The 18,752-nt window shown below is 35.6% G+C and overlaps 1 protein-coding gene across 3 annotated transcripts; it reads right to left on the reverse strand.

The window, feature by feature from the left end:
• Nucleotides 1–6,730: 6,730 nt before the first annotated feature.
• ORMDL1 (ORMDL sphingolipid biosynthesis regulator 1) lies at nucleotides 6,731–18,747 on the reverse strand. 3 transcript variants are annotated; one of them, XM_059928327.1, is made up of 5 exons: nucleotides 18,613–18,747; nucleotides 17,479–17,545; nucleotides 16,839–17,019; nucleotides 11,785–11,936; nucleotides 6,731–8,160 (listed from the first exon to the last, which is right to left on the reverse strand). In XM_059928327.1, the coding sequence occupies exons 3-5, from the start codon at nucleotides 17,010–17,012 to the stop codon at nucleotides 8,025–8,027; spliced, it is 462 nt and encodes a 153-aa protein (XP_059784310.1). In that variant the 5' UTR covers nucleotides 17,013–17,019; nucleotides 17,479–17,545; nucleotides 18,613–18,747; the 3' UTR covers nucleotides 6,731–8,024. The 3 variants fall into 3 exon arrangements, with proteins under 3 accessions (XP_059784310.1, XP_059784309.1, XP_059784311.1); XM_059928326.1 differs by lacking the exon at nucleotides 17,479–17,545; XM_059928328.1 differs by lacking the exon at nucleotides 17,479–17,545 and having other exon boundaries at nucleotides 8,079–8,160; nucleotides 11,764–11,936.
• Between the last annotated feature and the right edge of the window lie 5 nt (nucleotides 18,748–18,752).

Genomic DNA, 18,752 nt, shown 5'->3' on the forward strand with positions numbered 1-18,752 from the left:
GCTCTCATTCCCCAGATCGTGCGCTCAAGCAATTCTCCCAGATTTGTAGGTAAGACTTCTATAAGGTCACACGGCTAGTGACTGGTCTAGTGGAGACCGAACACATATTCGACTACATAACATTTAGTTCTAAACACTACGCTACATTAAAAGAAAAAAATTTTTTGCCTTAGGCTGGAATTTGGACACAACTGTGAGAAAAGTATGTCTTTGCTTACTCTGAAGGTAATGTACTTCAGCATAGTATGTACTCCCATTCTTGTACCTCCTTCAGTCTTTTTTTGTTTTTATTTGTATGTGAACTTGTTACCATTTCAACAGATTTATCCCAATCTGTTTTTCTTCCCTGCTAGGCGCTAAGATTTTACTGAACAAGGACTTTATAAATGCAAGGTTGGACAGGGCTGGCACATGTATCTGCGCCTTGCATGGTGTGAAGCTCTTGGTATGAGGTAGGGAAGTCACAGTTATGGTCTAGTGGCAGATGTGTAATTCATAATTTCCAGATACGTAAATTTATAATTATCAGGACATTAGTAAGAATTTTTAAGGTAGAACTTATCAAAAATTTCATTTATGTGACAATAACCATAATTAACAATAAAGTGGCACTTACTATGTGCCAGGCACTGTTGCAGATTAATTTACTTAATCCTCACAACAATCGCATGAGGTAGTTACTGTCCTCATTTTACAGATGAGACAACTGGACCACAGAGTTTGGGTGATTTGCAGGTTACACAGCTGGTAAGTGCAGAGCTAATATTAGAAGTCAGGCCATCTGCTCTGGAGTCTGTTTTCTTAACTGACAGAAGATTAAATAGTTCATATTTTCCCTAGGATGTGTTGTTCACCCAAAACAGGAAAAAAAGTAAACTTAAGACCTAAAGGTTAAGAAAAAGTAGTCATCCTGATTGCATATGATAGGTCAGGAGTTATTTTCTTATACACTGTGATCTATTCTGAACATAAAATCATTCCCGTCTGGCATTGTTTTTCTTGCAACTTGAATTACTTTGTTCCAGTGCTCTCCTGTGCTGTCAAGAGTTATCCCTGTTGTGTTTGGTAGTATCAATAGTAGAATCCTTAACTGGGCACTCTTGGCTGGTGTTGAGTCTGAATGCTGCATTATGTGAAAGAGCCAAACTTTAGGACACATTAGGAAGAAATTTTATTCTTTGAGTGCATGTGGGTGGTAGAAAGAAATGGTACTTACACCAGTCCCACGTATTTGGCAAGTGAAGGTATAAGCTTCCATGTTCTTTATCGTACTGGAGAAGTTATTGCGGGAAAGGCATGCTCTCTGGGGCTTGTCTGAGCTTTCATGCAGATCACATCATATGGTTTGAATGCCACATTCATGGGCATTCTCAAGAAAATATGGCCTAACCACTGTAACGTCAACTTGAATTGAGAGCTCTGAATCTAAATATGTTCACTTTGTCTCTGCTATTGCTTAGCTTTCCGTTTGTAAACTTAAGAGGAAAACTTTATATATAAGAATCTTTACAATACTCATTCCCTAATTATGTCTTACTAAACTGGATTTCGTTTTCACGTATCACATATTTATTGGTTCTTCCCTTTGTGCTAGGCAGTTTATTAGTTGTTAGGGATCAAAGATAAAATCCATTTTCTATTTTCAAGGAACTGAGTCTAATAATAGGCAATTACAATACAGCATTATGGAAAATGTGCATTGAAAGAAAAGTTGCTGGGGGAAGGCAGTATCCACAGTCTAGCAGGACCATGGTGTGATTACTGGGTTTCAACATCTGGTTCTTTTCTTAGGTTGAAATTGGTTTATCAGATCTGGAAGTGACTGGACTCTGTAGTGCTGAGTCACACTCAACTTGCTTAGAAACTGCTATGTAAAACCCATAATGCTAATGTATTAACTTAAGAGAAATGATGGAGGGTCTAGGATAGTTGAGCTTGCTGATCCTCACCTTCTCTGTGTTGATCAAATTACAATGAAAGCCAGATCCAAATTATAACCAGATTGTTTAGCACAATGGAATGGAAGCAATAGAAACGAGTTTGGTGCTTTTAATGGCTAATATTTCAGGCCTGATGCACCCCTTTCCACTTGAGTCACATACCTTATGTTCTTCATAGGTTGGATTGTGCTAAAAATACACTGTCATTTGCCTTTCTCTTTTTAAAGTTTCTTTGCTGACAAATATTTTTTGATGTGGAACATTCTTTCATTAATGGTAATATCATCAATCAGGTCTCATCTTTGGAAGATATTTTGCTTTTTATTTCGTTTGCAGAACGATTATGCTTATTTTACAAATATACTGCTTTTTAAAAATTGTGTCAAAATATGTTAACAAAATCACCATTTTAAACAGTTCAGTGGCAATAAGTACATTCACATTGTTGTGCAATGGTCACTACCATCCATCTCCAAAACTTTTTCATCTTCCCCAGCTGAAACTCTGTATCCATTAAACACTAATTTCCCATTTCCCTTTCATCCCAGCCCCTGGCAACCACCATTCTTTCTGTCTTTATGACTTTGATTACTCTAGGTACCTCATGTAAGTGGGCTTACACAGTACTTGTCCTTTTGTGACTGGCTTATTTCACTTAGCATTAATGTCAAGGTTCATCCAGTGTGGTAGCATGTGTCAGAATTTCCTTCCTTTTAAAGCTCAATAATATTCCACTGTGTATATACACCATATTTTGTTTATGCATTCATCTGACAGTGGACACTTCGGTTACCTCCACCTTCTGACTATTATGAATAGTGCTGGTATAAACGTGGGTCGTACAAGTATCTTTTCAAGTCTCTGCTTTCACTTCTTTGGGATGTATACCCAGAAGTGGAATTGCTGGATCATATAGTAATTCTGTTTAATTTTTTGAGAAATTGCCATACCCAGATGACCTTATTTTTCAAGTGTGTGGGGTCTACGTTTTTTGGCAGTAGAGGGAGAGGGTGAATTTCTTTGTTGCTTCCATAAACTCCCTATGACCATTAAGCACCATGATAGAAGCATGCGTTTGATAATTCAAAGGAGGGACGAACGTTTCAAAGCAGGATCATTGTATCAGGTTTTCATGTAGTAGCTGGTATACTCGTATTTTCCTGGGCAATAGCCAATAAATCATCTGCTCTTCTGTTTCCATTTTGAAAATTACAAAGTGAAGAAGATAATGCATGCTTATCTTGCAAAATCTTCAAGTTTTTCAAAAAAGTGTTGTCAAAAAATTTATAACTATATAGTTGGAAAGTCAGAATATTTATATATTATAAAATTCCTCTCATATTTTATATTTTAAAGTTCATTCTACAGTGTTAATGATGTAGTTTCTTTACTTAAATTCTTGAATTTGAGAAGAATGTATTTTTATCAATGTAATTATGCAGTTAGAGTGAAAGGACATAGTAATAAAATTGGCTTATCTGCTAACTTAAAATTATATAGAACTTTAGAGCTACAGGTTGAGCCACTTTCATAACCATTAGTTGTTTATTAAAGACTTGAATGAGTCAAGAAATAGAATAAATTACACTACTCTACTGAACATAAAATAAAATCCAAATATATTTTTACTAAACTATTTTTTAATTGTGAAATATTTTAGATTATGAAAAAGTGTCAAGAATAATATAATCAACTTTTGTGAACCCAACACCCAATTTAAGAGCTAAAGTATCACCCAATACAGTTGAGCTTTCTGGGTACTGTATACCCAAGATATTCAGTATTCTAAATTTGATGTTTATAATTCTTATACATTCACCTGTAGCTAAACAAAAGCTTTTAAACCCCATATAACAAACTATCTGCTGAATCATTTTTAACTGGAACTGAAATTAGGGAGTAAAATAAAAACATGAGACATCTCACTACTTTTTGACATCAAGCAAAATAAAGGTTTATCTTTGCTATTCTCTTACCTACCTTACTTCCCTGCCCAGTGCTACTCAAAAATTCCTTTTATTTTACCTAGACTTGTCTTCCCAGTACTAAATTTGTTTACATTTCCAACATCAATATGTAATATCCATGTAACTGTTTTGGGAATTACACTTTTCTATCTGTCCTGTTAGAAAGATTATTAAACTGCATTGGTCTATACTGGGTTGCTGCATTTGTCTTTTGCAGGATTAGCATGAGGGTATTTTGGAGTCATATTTACTAGTGATATATACTAAAATAGGAGACATACTATAAGAGAAATATATTGCATGAGAAGATTCACCTTCAGCTAGACAAGATGAATCAACAGCCTAAAATCTTAACAACATGGGGATCTATAGAAAAAATAAGAAATCTTAGACTTTGGTTTAATAAATCCATTAAATAAGTACATGAAGGGAAAGCCACCATTGAACAGCGCTACATGTTGGGACTTGAGGTTTTAGTGACCATAAAGTGAATCAGTGATACGTGGCTCTCAAAATAGCTAAAATAATAGGCTGCATTAAAAATAAAAAGTATCCAGAACAAGGGAAGTGGTACTGTTGTAGTGACATCACATCTATCACCTCTTGTAGTTAGCTTAGGGCTATATAATAATAAATTGCAACTTACAGCATAATTACCAGGATAGTGGGAGAAATCTGAAACCATATCATATGGAAAATGGTGAAGGCTCTGGTAATATTCAGTGCTGTTGATAACAGTTTAAAAGTTAACTAATTGAAGAGTTACACAGAATAAGGATTAAATTTTGGCTCAATGTAAAACATGTTATAAATTCCATAACAAAAATGTAGCCTTGTAAGTTGTAAGTCTTCCTTTATTAGTGCTAACACAGACCTGAATAGAGGTGTCAATGAAATTGAATAGAGGGTCGATGAAAATTCAAGGTAAAGGATGGGGCTGAATTACAGCCTCTAAGGTCTTTTCCAACTCTTAGCATCATATAGTTTTGTAAGGCTAATTCATACAGATTATTAGTTAAGGAGATAGCTATGCCCCTCAGGATCTTTCTAGTTTAATTGACAATAGTGACATAAACCTAAAAAATACCATTCTATGTTTAAAAAAAAAAATAAAGGATGGGGCAAGTCAAAAGAACACAGGAGTTAACTTGGGAAGTTCCACTGGGAACTCCCAATGGTCAAAGATGGGGGACAATTTTAGCAACAAATTAATAATGATTATAATGGACTATAAACCAAAGAATAAAATATCCATGAGTCCATAATATATATGATTGAATAAATAAATGGAAGAGAAAGGAAAAATATGCCTTACAAAAGAATTCCAATAAATACATGTAGAAGGAATGAGGGAAATAGAAAACCACCACTGGAACTCCACAGTAATAACTGCTGCAGGAAAGATTCACCAATGAATGATAAAATCAGTAGCATTTCTGAGCTCATGCCTATTAAGAAATTGATTATTATGTGTCCTGACTTGAAATTAGGAGCAATTATAGCATAGCAATCGATTTTGTTCCAAACAATAGTCATTATAGATTTTGTTTAAAAAAAAAAGTTTTTGTTTTACACTAAACTCTACCCATTTGTGAAATGGGAAACAGTTTTCATATTCACCATTCAACCATTTACCTAGGTTTTAAGGCCAAAAAACCATGAGTCATTTTAGTTCCCTTCCTTCAACTCACTTTCAATATACCAGTGTTTTGTGAGCTGTACTTGCTACGTATATCCCATATCTGACCACTTTTCTCTCACCACTTCATCAGCTAATTCCCTAGTCTGAGCTACCTCTTGCCTGTAGTAGCTATTCTTCCTGCTTCCCATTCCCTTACAGTTTATTTTCAACATTAGCCAGTAGCCTTCACAAAACAAACAAAAAACCCCAGATCCCTTTACTCTCCTGTGCAAAACTCTCCAATGGCTTTGTCAAGCTTAGAATACAATTTGTTCTTTACCTTGGTCTATAAAGTCCTATATTGATCTGACCTCTACCTACTTCTCTGAGCTCATTCTCGTTGCTTATTACTCCTTTCCAGGCACAGTGACTGTCTTCTTTTTCTTCAAACACACCACCCTCATTCCTGCCCCAGAGCTTTAATATTTGCCATCACCAGTACTTCCCCAGATCTTTGTACTCCTTGCTCCTTTACGTCAGGGAGGTCTGTGTCTAAATATCACCTTAGGTAGGATATTTAGGGAAGACTTTTCTGAGGCAGGCTCCCCTGCCTTTCACCGACTTAATTTTTTTTCCCCATGGCATTTATCACTATGTAAAATAATATTATTTGTTTACTCATTTATTATCTGTTCTCCAACTTGAATGTAAGCACATAAGGGAAAGGACTTGGTTTGTCTTGCTTACAAACTGTATCCACAATACCTAAAACAATTCCTACAACAGAGTGGGCCCTCAAATATCTACTGAATAAATATCTTTAAAACACTGAAGGGCAAAAGTAGGGAAAACAGCAGAAGACCTGTATTAGAGGCAGATTTAGGCAGCTTTCTATCTCTGAAGTCTGTGCAAAAAATATAAGCCTTTTGAAATAAACTTTAAAATGAAGAAAAACAAAAGAGTATTTTTTAGCTACCTTAATTTTACAAATTCAGTTGCTTTAAAAAAAACTTGAAAAATTTAAGTGTAACTCGATGACTGACTTTGGAAAGCTTTTGCAATAACCTTACACCAAAGAAAAATTTATTAAAGTATAGATTACTGGTTATTTAAAAATACATGAGAAAAGACAAACATACAAAGGCATTATCATACAACTGATTTCTAAATTCAATACTTTTGAAATACAAAACAATGATCATTACCCCCAAAAGTCAGTTTGAAACAAATTGATTTTTAAGTTGGTATAATTCTTTTCACTCAATTTTGCTTACAAATGTTACTAGGTTTTTCAGTTTCGTCACATATCAGAACTTTTCTTGAAATGTTTACTTCTCAAACTAGAATATAGTTATTTCTTGCAATTAATATCAGCAACTATAGAAAGCTTCTCTTAAGTCACAAGGATTCAATATGGTTGCTGCTTTGGAAATAGTTACCATTCTGAGTTATCTATACTAAGACTCATGTATTGACAGGCAAAATATTAATGGGCAAAGTATGGAGATTCAGAGCAGGAGGACTAAGAAAAGATGATATCTTTTACTGCAGACCTGCTAAAAAAAAGACTCCATTATTTACTCTGATAGTATTGCTAAAGAAGCAGTTTCTGCCAGATCACATGTTGGCTATGTAGTTGTCCATTTTAAATTTCCGTCGCTAAAGAATGGCAGACTTCAACAATTAGATTGCTCAACCAAATAAGCAGACCTTTAAGTTACCATATACTTTAATTATGAGAAATAAATTATTTTCTTAATTGGTTTAGCAGCCTTATATTTGGAAAGGCAGCAAAACCCACTTTGTTCCAAAATTAGAAGGCCGACTCAGAGGCTGCTTCTAAGGTGCCTAACTATCTTCTATTATCAATCAGTCATGAAGGTGGACCTTCATGAACTCAGTAACTTAATGTAAAAATGAACTCATCTATCAACACAATGTTGAGCCTGCAAAACCAACAAAGTACATTCATAAGGTAGGAATTGGTCTGTATAAAACAAGAGGACATATATCCTCTTATGTAACACAAGAGGAATATGCATGGTAATAAAAACAATCTGTAATAAACTTGTAAAGAAATGATTCTGGTTTTCATGTAACTCTGCTTAAACTGACTATGACTGAATGATTAAACATTTTCTTCTCCTAACATAATGCCCATTCCTTATAAGCTAAGCTGGACTTAGTTTCTTATAAATCTCTTATTTCCTTGGATTTATCTACTACACCCTTACTTTATAGCCATTTAACGTATAAGCTGGGCCTGCCCAGCCTGCCTCTAAAGCCTCTCTTCAGAAGGATACCAGATGCATTAAACAAAGGCATCTTCTCGTAAGAATCTGCACTTCAAAACAGCATATGAAGAACCAGCAATTGGCTCTCCAATGTAGCTACCTCTCATTTCACATTATCACAGAAACAGTGCAGTTTAGTAACCATTCCTTCCTTACAGAAAACTCAGTAGCTGTAAAAATTTTTGTTGTTTCAAAACACATTTCAATACTTATTAATTCCAAAGATCCGAACACCATGTAGCTGTGGCATTTTGGGAATTAGCACACTCAGGAGAGAAGCTGTGTTTAAGATGAAGTGAGTTGGATCATACTTCGTATAGAAACTTGCCAGAAAATATCTGTAGAAATAAAAGTTAAGAATATATATATAACATATAAAAGTGAAATTAGAATTTTTTAAATATTTAAAGGTAGAAAAAAGGCCACTGAAACATAAATACCTAAAAGCAGAACCATTTTTTTGAGCACTAAAACAAGAGCAAATGTTTTAGTTTGGGGCCTAAATTAATTTTATTTGGGATTTAAACATTTGTTTAATGGAGGCGTATATGCGCATTTTGCTTTTCTGCAATCGTGTTAAATGTATTTAATGCAAGACAGTTACTACTGTCTTTAAAGCAGAAGGCTTTCAAACTAGGGTTCATGTGCTTCCTGAAACTTCAGGTGTAGTTTTTTATCTATGTGTATATATCTGAAGAGAAAGTCCAGATTCAAAGCATCCATCATATTCTGAAACGGTTTTGTGACCCACCAAAAGGTTAAAAACTACTGCTGTAAAGTTGTGAAAAATGGGTGTTAGTGCATTAGTAGAGTTTAGCATCTTTGAAAGAAAACTAATACTTGATTGCCCTTTTGATGTTCTCATTTCCATACTGAAGTTGAACAGGTATATAACCAGTATAACTGGAAACTTGAGAGACACTACTGTAAAATTCCAGCTGTTTTGCTATAACCGAACATACGTACATATATATTCAAAGACATCCAATATCCGAGAATTTGTTTTAAGAAGCCTAAGCCACCTTTAAGACCATAAATCATCGAGTCAGAATGCCTAGTTTGACCCAAGGGTACATCAAAATGAAGACACATCATGAGGCCACTAAAAGAGTATCCTAAAACATCATACCTTACTTGATGATAACTAAGAAGTTAGTATGCACAAGGGTGTTTGTCTAATTAGTACTTTTAGAGTACACAGAAAAGTATTTTAATAGTGTTTCCTCTAAAGGAGTGATAAATATCTTGTGTAATATGGTTAGAAAAGAACAGCTATTTTCCAAGTACAACTAAAAACATCACAGAGAGCTGTACACATTATTTTCAGAACCATCTAAATTGAGAAATTCTATACTCTTCCACCTATTTCACAAACTATAGTCAGAAAATTCATTCTTGAGAATAAACCATATTCCTCAATCTTTACTTTAAATCCTGTCTTCCTGCTTTCATATACTTGAAGACTATTTTCATACTTCCTTAACTGAACAGAATAGGATACCATTTACATTCAGTAAGCTCATTTAATTTCCCATCATCATTACAGGTTTAATCTGTAATCTGATATGTTAGAAATAATAAATCTTCTTGGAATGGCTTCTCCTCCTCATAGCATATGTCTCCTTTATGTCTTTTAATAAAAACTGATTGTGTGTGTGGATCATATGAAAATTACTTGACTCTTACAAAAACCTACACAACCCTCCAAGGGGATGCAAAAACCAGGTAGGAATCAGTGTGGTAGCATTTATCTGCCAAAGGGTATACTAGAAAGAGACCTGTATTAGAAGCTGGAAGTTTAGGGTTTAACCTGGGCTCTTGATTCCAACTAGCTACAAGATCTGGATGAAGATGATGCATTTGAATCTGTTTCTTTATCTAAAAATCTGGGATAATATTACTCATCCTACCTACCTGACAAATGATCAAATAAGAAAATGTAAATGCATTCTGAAAAATATCAATGCTACACAGATGGCTTTAATTAATGCTGTTTCTTCAGTTATATAAGGAATTTAATCACAGAATATTTAAAATCACACCTGTTGGTCAAAAGTACACTTCAAGAAATATGGGTGTTGTACACAGGTACATCTTAGTTGACTTCTTTTGTGATAGCTCCTATTGAAAATTCAGCATATGTCAGGCTTTTTACATGTGCAGTTGACCCTTGAACAATGAGGGTTTGAACTGCACAGGTCCACTTACAGATGGATATTTTTCAATAGTAAATACCACAGTACTACATGATCCACAGTTACTACACGATCCGCAGTTAGTTGAATCCGAGGATGTGGAAATGGGGATACAGAAGGCTGACTATGTAAGTTATACTTGGATTCTTAACTGCACAAAGCGCGGGTGCCTATAACCCCCACACTGTTCAAGGGTTAACTGTATTATAATGCAATCCTCAACATTTTATAGATGAGGAAACTGAGACTTTCAAGAATATGGCCAAAAGTCACATAGCTAGAGAGTAGTAGAGCTAAAATACAAATTTAGGGCTGTTTGCGTAACCATTATTCTTGTTATTGCATTAAACTCTGTTAGGCCATACAAATAATTTTTCTTTTGACATGAATTTTATGTGGGACTAAAACAATTAAAAACTTAAAAAATTTCCTCTCAAGTGCTATAAATATAAGGAAAAAGAAATCTACCACTTTATGATTATTCTCTTCATTTGAAAATGTCTTCCCTAACTTAAACACCTGTCTAAAACCTACCCTAAGTCCTAGTTTAAGGAATTCTAATGCCTCCAAGAAGTCTTTCCAGCTGCTGCACACTGCACTGATTCTATAATGGATATATAAATCTATATCTATATCTATATATATAGAGAGAGATATATATATATCTCCTTTGTGGTATAGAGTGTTTGATTAGGATATATGTGAAACATCCATTATATGAAAGCAACTGAGTGTGGAATTCAAAGCAATCTATGTACTTATAAATTCTTTGCAGAAATAAACATAATAATAGAGAAATAATACAAAGTGGCAATAAATAAGGGATATATAACAACTACTATGGATTTCAAAGCAGAGTATTACTGAAGGCTGGTTGCTAAGGAAAAGACCTCACTGGTAAGGTCACAATTTAAATCTTGAAAGAAAAATAAGACAGATAAATTAAGAAAGGAGAAGGCATTTCAGGTGGGAGAAATGACTTGAACAAAGGCATAGAAATAGGACTATACATGAAGTATTTAAGAAATGCTGCTTAGAATAGTGTGACCAGGTGGGAGCTGGGTGAGGGTAAAATAGTCACATAAAGGAAAAACGAGGTAGGAACGATTTTGTGGAGGACCCTGAATATCAGGTAATAGGAGGAAATTACATACCAGATATAAGGTTAGATACTTTACAGATAGATATTATCTCATTTATTTCTTACAGCATCAGATTGAGTTAGGTACCATTGGCTGGAATTTTATTTATGAGCAAACCAAGCAGGCTGAGTGATAGGTACAGGATTCAACCCAGGTCTGTCCTACAATGAAAGCCTAACCTCTCTTTTCTCTAAACCATACTGTCTCTCCCAAGGAGTTTGAACATCTAAATGTGGCAGGTGGTCAATGAAATTCATCTGAAATCATCCAAATCCTTGTTTAGGGAGATTAATCTGATAGTAGAATACAGAACAAGACTATGTGTTTAGTATTCTTGCAAGCAGCTTAAAGACATGAACTAGAATATATTTGACTTGTATTCTAGAATGTCTTGTCATACTGATAAACATGTAAGGTTGTCTCCATATACATTTGACTGAAGTGAAAACGATGAATGGTTACCAGCTTGTTAAAAATTTTGCCTGTATTTTATACTCTCTATGAAGTAGCAATTTACTGATATAGGTTTTCAACAAAATATTGTTTCTATTTCAAATTTAATTTAATAAAAGGATAGCTTCCTCTCATCCAATCCTCCTCATACCTGAAAATTTCCACCACTTACAGAATTATTGGAGAAATTGTGAAAAACTTCCGTGAAGATGTAAACTGTACTCCATAGTCCAGTTGTTCCCAATGAGTTAGGAGCCTCGCTTTACCCTGGTCAGGAGTTTCAAATGGTGTTCCTTTTACTGCATGCAAAAATACATACATCCCCTGGAAAACAAGCAAGGGGGTATATAATCAATATCAAATACAAAATTAGTATTTGCCAGTTAGCATTAAGACAGTTGCAGACTGTGACAGAGAGCGTGATTAACTTGACAGCTCAAGTTTTAAGATTTCATATTGTGAAAGACTGTGGCCAGTTTCTTCAGAGTAAAACAAAACTTCCAGGGGCTCATATGCAAATATTATTTGCTGAAAACCACTCTAAGTCAACCAAAAGTAACCTGTTTTCATCTCCTATTAAATTGAAAATAAGCAAAAAGTACCATCAGGGTAGCTTTGCATCACTACATTTAGATTTTCTAACACATTTCCTGTTTGGAGATAGAATTACCTTTTCTCCAATGTGTAGGAAAGTTTAGAGTGTCATATTAGTAAATCTGATGATACTTATAAAATGATAAAAACATACAAGTTGGAAAATAATAATAAACAAAATCTCTGTATCGGGGAAAATTGTTTTGAAAATATTTAATATTAGGACTGTCTTTGTCTCAATAGTTCTTTTCCAAAGCAACAAAGATGGTTTGATGTAGCAGGTATAATGTTCAACACAATTTACTTTTAAAATCACCACTGTACCTCAGTAGTGTCTTTTGAAGTTAGTTTTTAAAAATCAAAGTAAAAAACTTTACTAAAAGCCATTCTGTCCAGTGATATGTTTAAGCATCTAATTTTGTGGTTAATTACGAAAAAAAACTAATGTATACTAGATGTGGTTTACTTGAGATGCCCATTTAGATTGATAGTTAATGCTTCATTGCAGGATCACTGTCTGAGGCACTGGTAACAGAATAAAGCCTATATATGGTCATGAAACAGCTTTACTTACTAAAGTCATGATGTGATGTCATTTTTTTTACTTCAACTTTTAATAAATATATGGAAAAAATAGAAATATTAGTGATTTGAAATTTTACATTATTCTACTAGGTTAAGAGAGCCCTTCTTTTCAAAGCTTAGTCTATCTGCTTCCTAGTTATTCCATTAGGCAATTTAAAAGTTGTTTACCTACAGTAACACTTAAGCAACAGAGGAATAGATTCATGTTCAACTGGATATAACTCTACAAACATTTAATAAGTGGCTAATATGTACAGGACACAGGACCTATATGCATATATGAAATTGAACAGGACATGTCCAATGCCTTGAAAAAGTTCAATCTTCCAAGAGATGGTAAGGAAAAAAAAAAAGATATGCATAAACAACTATAATGTAGGGCAGAAATTACTATCAAAGGTACAATCAAAGTACTCAGGAAATGCAGAGGAGGGAAAGGTTCCTTGTTGCTGAGGCTAATGGTTCCTTGTCACCTACCTCAGTCTTGAAGGTTCAGCTCAAATGATAACTCCTTAGTGAAGCCCTTCTCATTAGCAATAATTAACCTCTTGCCTATGTACATATATAGAATTTTATTGAAAATACTTTTACTATAGCACAACATATTGAAGTTGTTTACATAATGGTTGTTTTCCCATTAGCCTGACTACCTCAGGAACAAGGGCTCATACAAAGCGAGTATTAGATATTAAGCCAAGATGACATTAAGCCAAGGTATGTTTATTCTGTAAGCACAAGAAACCATTTTCACATGGGTTTTAAAAGAGACTATGAAACAGAAATTGTATGATTTCAAATTCTCAGGAGAATGTGACCCAAAAAAGTTAAGAATCTCTACTCTAGACCACACATGTGTTAGAATTATCAAAGAGAAAGAAGAACAGTCCTCTAATTATTTACTTCAAACCACACACACTCACCGGTGTTCAGAATATAATATTCAAATAGTTTATTTTATGTGTTCTTTTTAATGAGTAAGAATAAAATCTTATCTAACCATTTATCTTCTACTCCATTATTTTTATTTTTAATAGTTTTTCTATAAAATTTTAGTGATGGATGATTTATACCCACATTAAAAGAATTAGGGAAAAAAGTATATAGCTCATGGTTAGCCCTTAACAAATATTTACTGACTCAAAATGAAGAGAATTCTCTTTCATTTTAAAAGCTAGGATAACAGAATTTATTTTGTGAAGTATTAAAACTTCTAAGAGTGAACTGTAGCACTGAGTAAAAACAATTGCTGTAGGTTTCTACTATATGTTTCAGAAAGACAGAGACCATGTTTTTTCTTTTTTCCCATATTTGGACTATTTTCCCATGTTTAAAAGCATGCAGTATGTAGTTCACATTTTTAACTGGTTTAATGTAGGCTAACTTCAAAAGAAATTTACATTTGGCATCATGTAACTGCCACATCTATGGTTGGTTAGTCAGGTTTTTAGTGTGGAGGACTAAGAAGTCAGAAGTTTGCTTCCCTACTTGTTCTCATTACCTATCCTTTGTCCATGGCCATATACTGTGCCTCAGTCTCAGTCAACCAACTGAAAACATGAAGGGAGGAGATGACTTCTAAAGTACATTTAATACATGTGCTACTGAAGAAGGGAAAATTATGTGAGAACAGACTAATTTATTCAGCAAACATTTAAATAGGTCTGTAGAGATAAAGAAATTAAAAAACAAAAAAAAGATAAACTGCTAATTATAAAAGGATGATAAATACATGAAAAAAGAATGCAGCATGGGACTTTTGTAGCTTCCTAGAAGAGGTGACACTTGAGTAGTTTTCCTGGAGAAACAGGAATTAGCCAGGCAGAGTAAGAAGGAGGAAGAGGTATTAAAATAGTGGAAGAAGAGCCTAAGCCAAAGCAAAAAGGTGTGAGAAGATGATTTTCATTACTGTAGAGCACAGCTTGTGTTTGGAGAGATGTTAAGATTGGGTCTCTTTCTTGCCTCTGTACTATTATCAACTGGTCTTGTATGCCACACAAAGAACTTGGCATTTTACTATGAATGTAACAAGGAATCATTGAAGGACTTAAGAGTGTGACCTGAACAAACATGAATTTCAAAAATATCACCCTGCCAAATTGGAATGAAGGAAAGTAGAGTAGAGAAGTGTCAAAGAGACCACTTGATCTATTGGTGTAATCTACCTGAGGGGAAAAAAGGGCATGAAATTATAGCAATGCCCATAAGCATCAAGTTGAAGACAGTAAAGCAGTAGAATAGACAAGGCTTTGACTAAATGGATGTGGAATATAAAGGAAAAAGAGTTACCCTAAGTCTAGGGTGACTATATATACTAGTTTGCCATGGGTGGTCCTGATTTACACTTTCTCTCTTGGAGTAGTTATTACTAGAGCTCTCTTTTACTCTCAAAACAGTCTCAGTTTGGATAATACATTATATTAATCACTTTACCTCTGACATTCAGCTATGTGGCTTGGCTTACTGGGCAGATAGTGGTGCCTTTAGATTAGATTAGGAACAAAGTCCAGGAACAGACTGTGGTGGGTGGTAAGGGATATATCAGGAATGAATTCCATTTATACTTGTTTGGTTTAAGGTGCAAGGTGATCTGGCAATATTAATATGGTCATCATCATTTAATAGGTACTGAAAATATAGATAGATGAAGTAACCTAGATAGTATATATATCATAAGAAGAAATGAAGAAAAGAACCTTGAGAACAGTAATATTTAAGAGAGGAAAAGAGAAGACTGTGCAAGAGAAAATAGTAAAGGAAAGATCAGAAATATATCTAGGAAAAAGCAATCCCATGGAAGCCAAAGGAAAAGAATTCCAATAAAAGGGATATGATTACTGTCAAATATTTCAGAGAAGTCACTATTTAAAAAGTGTTTTTAAACACTTCCTTCCAAAGTCTATCACATAAAATGGACTAAATGGACATTCACTGATCTCTACCACATCATCTTTGTCGTCCTCCAGTCAACTTCAAATGCTTTCCAGAAGATATAAATAATATCAATTTTTTAAAAACCTATTTCTCCTACATTTTTCTGTCTTAAAGTTCTAAGCTCTTCATTTTGGGTAGATCTTTAAACAAATATATAGTTAATCTGGATTCAATTAAAAGTCTCAATTAACCAGATTTCTCCCCTTTCATTCTACTTTAATAGGCTGTTAAAGACAAGAAAAGTCACTATCACGTTTTGTTTTGTTTTGTTTTGTTTTGTTTTTAAACAGGCAATTTCCAGGGCTGCATAATATGGTCAGTAGAGTCAATCTAACCTCTGGTACTTTGTAGAGCTATCATATAATACAAAAGAGCAATAGTCAACAGGAAGAAGCTAAGGCACCATAAGTTTCTGAATCATATAAGATATGATTAAGCTCGAAATTTCTATACTGAAATAGAAAAGTATATATATACAATTTAGAAAGGATTTAAACCAAAGATGTTCATTAGACTCCAGTTAACCAAAAAACATAATTACTTCCTCTGATACATTTTGGTTAATCAATATATTATAGTGGCCTGAATTACAGCGTCTTGTAATTTTTGCTAAAATGCCCTACTTTTTTTCAGATTTTATAAAACCAACAGGAGAAAAAAAGTCTTACTTACAAAAAGGGTCCAATGTTTAAATATAAAGTGATAGGAAAAATATAATCTTATTCCAGATAAGAATTCTTCAATATTGTCATATATACTAAAAATCACTGAACTGTACACTTTAAATGGGTGAATTTTATATTATATCTCAATCAATCTGTTTAAAAAAACTGAGTCATGTGTTTTTCTTCTTTGTAACATAAAACTTTAAGCTTTTTAAAAAACTGTGTTTAAATACACATAACATAACATGGACACCTTAACCACTTTTAAGCGTACAGTTCAATGGTATTCGGTGCATTCACGATGTTAGGCAACCATCACAACCATCCATCCCCACAACTCTTTTCGTCTTGCAAAACAGTACCCATTAAACAATAACTTCCCATTCCTGACTTGCCCAGACTCTGTAAAACCATTAAGCCTTAAGTGTTCAGTAGAAGGTGAAATTCTTACCAGATTATGTATAACATTTGTTAAGGTCCAAGCAACAGGAACACTGAAGAAGGGAATACTGAGTAAAACGATATGAAGCAAGCCAACTCCCAAAGCATATGTCAGCCACATACCCCGGCTGTTCATTACACGGGTATTTGGATTCACCTCACTGTGGGCAACTCCAACATTCATGTTTGCGCTGTAGGAAAGCAATGGGATGAGTCAACACTGATATAACTGGAAACCTAAGTACTCCTAATTCTGACGTGACAAAGTAAGTGTCACTGGGATTATTTTTTTCCCTCATCATTCTGAAATAGAACAAACAGACCCTCCAAAATATGCTACTTGCAGATGCTGATGAGGGCAGTAAATAATTCTTAACATCTAACTCCCCAGTAAGACAAGCAAGACTTATTTTTATGCTTCTTGTTGAAAAAATAAACAGTTAAAATGCCTTTCCTAAAGCTTGTCTTCAAGCATGTTGGTTTTACTAAATGAAGTAATCGGCAGGAAAACTCAAACTGAAAGAGAAAACCTACATTTTCTTATGAGTGTAAAGTGAAAACTCAGGAGGTAAATTTACCAACAGAATAAACTAATATATAAAAAAGCAGAGCTGACCTAACCAGTCTGTTCTGAGTAGCCGGACTCTTACATTTAATGTCGTGTTGTGTCCATAAAGAGTGGTCAGAGTTCAAATCACTCCTTTATGAGGACTGAAGCTGCGAGGAACATAATGAAGTGGAAATTTTACATGGTCAAGGGATAAGGTTTGTTTCTCAACCTAGTGATACAATTAGGTTTAAACAAGGAGTCTTCTGCGTATTTTAACTCTAGTCACCTGCCCTAAAACTTTGGTTTTTCTCTCATTCTTTCCTTCCTTCTTCCCCTCCCTCCCTTCTTTCTTCCTTTCTTTCTGAGATTGGGGGTGGGGGGCGCAGAGCTACATTATATTTGGAACAGCTCTGATTTAAAAATATATAAACCCTTTCTATTACAGAGCTGGCACTGAGAGAGGGATTTCTCCGAACCCCGTCCAACAAGTATTCCGGAGTACAATGGCCCTTCTCCCTCCAAAAATCTATAGGCTTACGGTGATGAAAGTTGGTTGCACTCAAACAAAGCAAAAGCCTCAAATTTAAATGTGTAAAAAGTTCCTCCAATCCAAACATCCACCGTGCATGTTACATTCTTTTTATACGCTGTAAGTTATACTTAGAACGTGCCTCCACTCAAGATGCCTTTCCCATTTTCGACAGGATAGAAAAAAAAAAACGCTCGAAAGTAGGCTTAAAATTTACATCCGAGCTGGAAGGCAAACACTGACTCTACCCCAGGCCAGAAAACCCTTCCAGGGAGTCTGCCACGCCACTTCAGGGCTGGCAAACAATGACTTCAGAGAGCGAAGAGCCTCTCGGCTCTGCCCTCGCGGTGCCGGGCGACCCACAGCGACCCTCCCCTCCCCCCACCCCGCTACCGTCACCGGCATCCTTCCCCGGCGGCCGGAGCTCCCAGCTGGTGGAAGCTCAGCAAAAGCCGCCGCTGCTACCGCCAGAGCGCCCGCCGCCCCGCCCCTTTCTTCGCGGAGCTGCACATCCCGTCAGGGCCAGGACGCGACGACGGGGATTTGGCGGGCAAGCCTTGGGGACCACTTGGTCCGCACGGCCTGACAGGGCGCCGCAGACGGAGCCGGAGTCCACTCTTTCCCCTCAAGCCGACCCGGGCCCGCCAGCAGCTCCCCACTGCACGGGCAGCAGCACAGTCCCGGCGGCCGTCCGTGCCCACTCACCCGCCGCCCCACTCCCGGCGGCTGGCTCGGAGCAGTATCAGCTCCGCGGCGGCTGCAGTGCCGACGGCAGCGCCTCCTCAGGCGGAACGCGAGTGGTCAGCCCCAACGCGGCGCGGCGCGGCGCAGCTTGCGGAAGCTTT

This window comes from Balaenoptera ricei, chromosome 7, assembly GCF_028023285.1.
Source record: "Balaenoptera ricei isolate mBalRic1 chromosome 7, mBalRic1.hap2, whole genome shotgun sequence".
Taxonomy (NCBI): domain Eukaryota; kingdom Metazoa; phylum Chordata; class Mammalia; order Artiodactyla; family Balaenopteridae; genus Balaenoptera; species Balaenoptera ricei.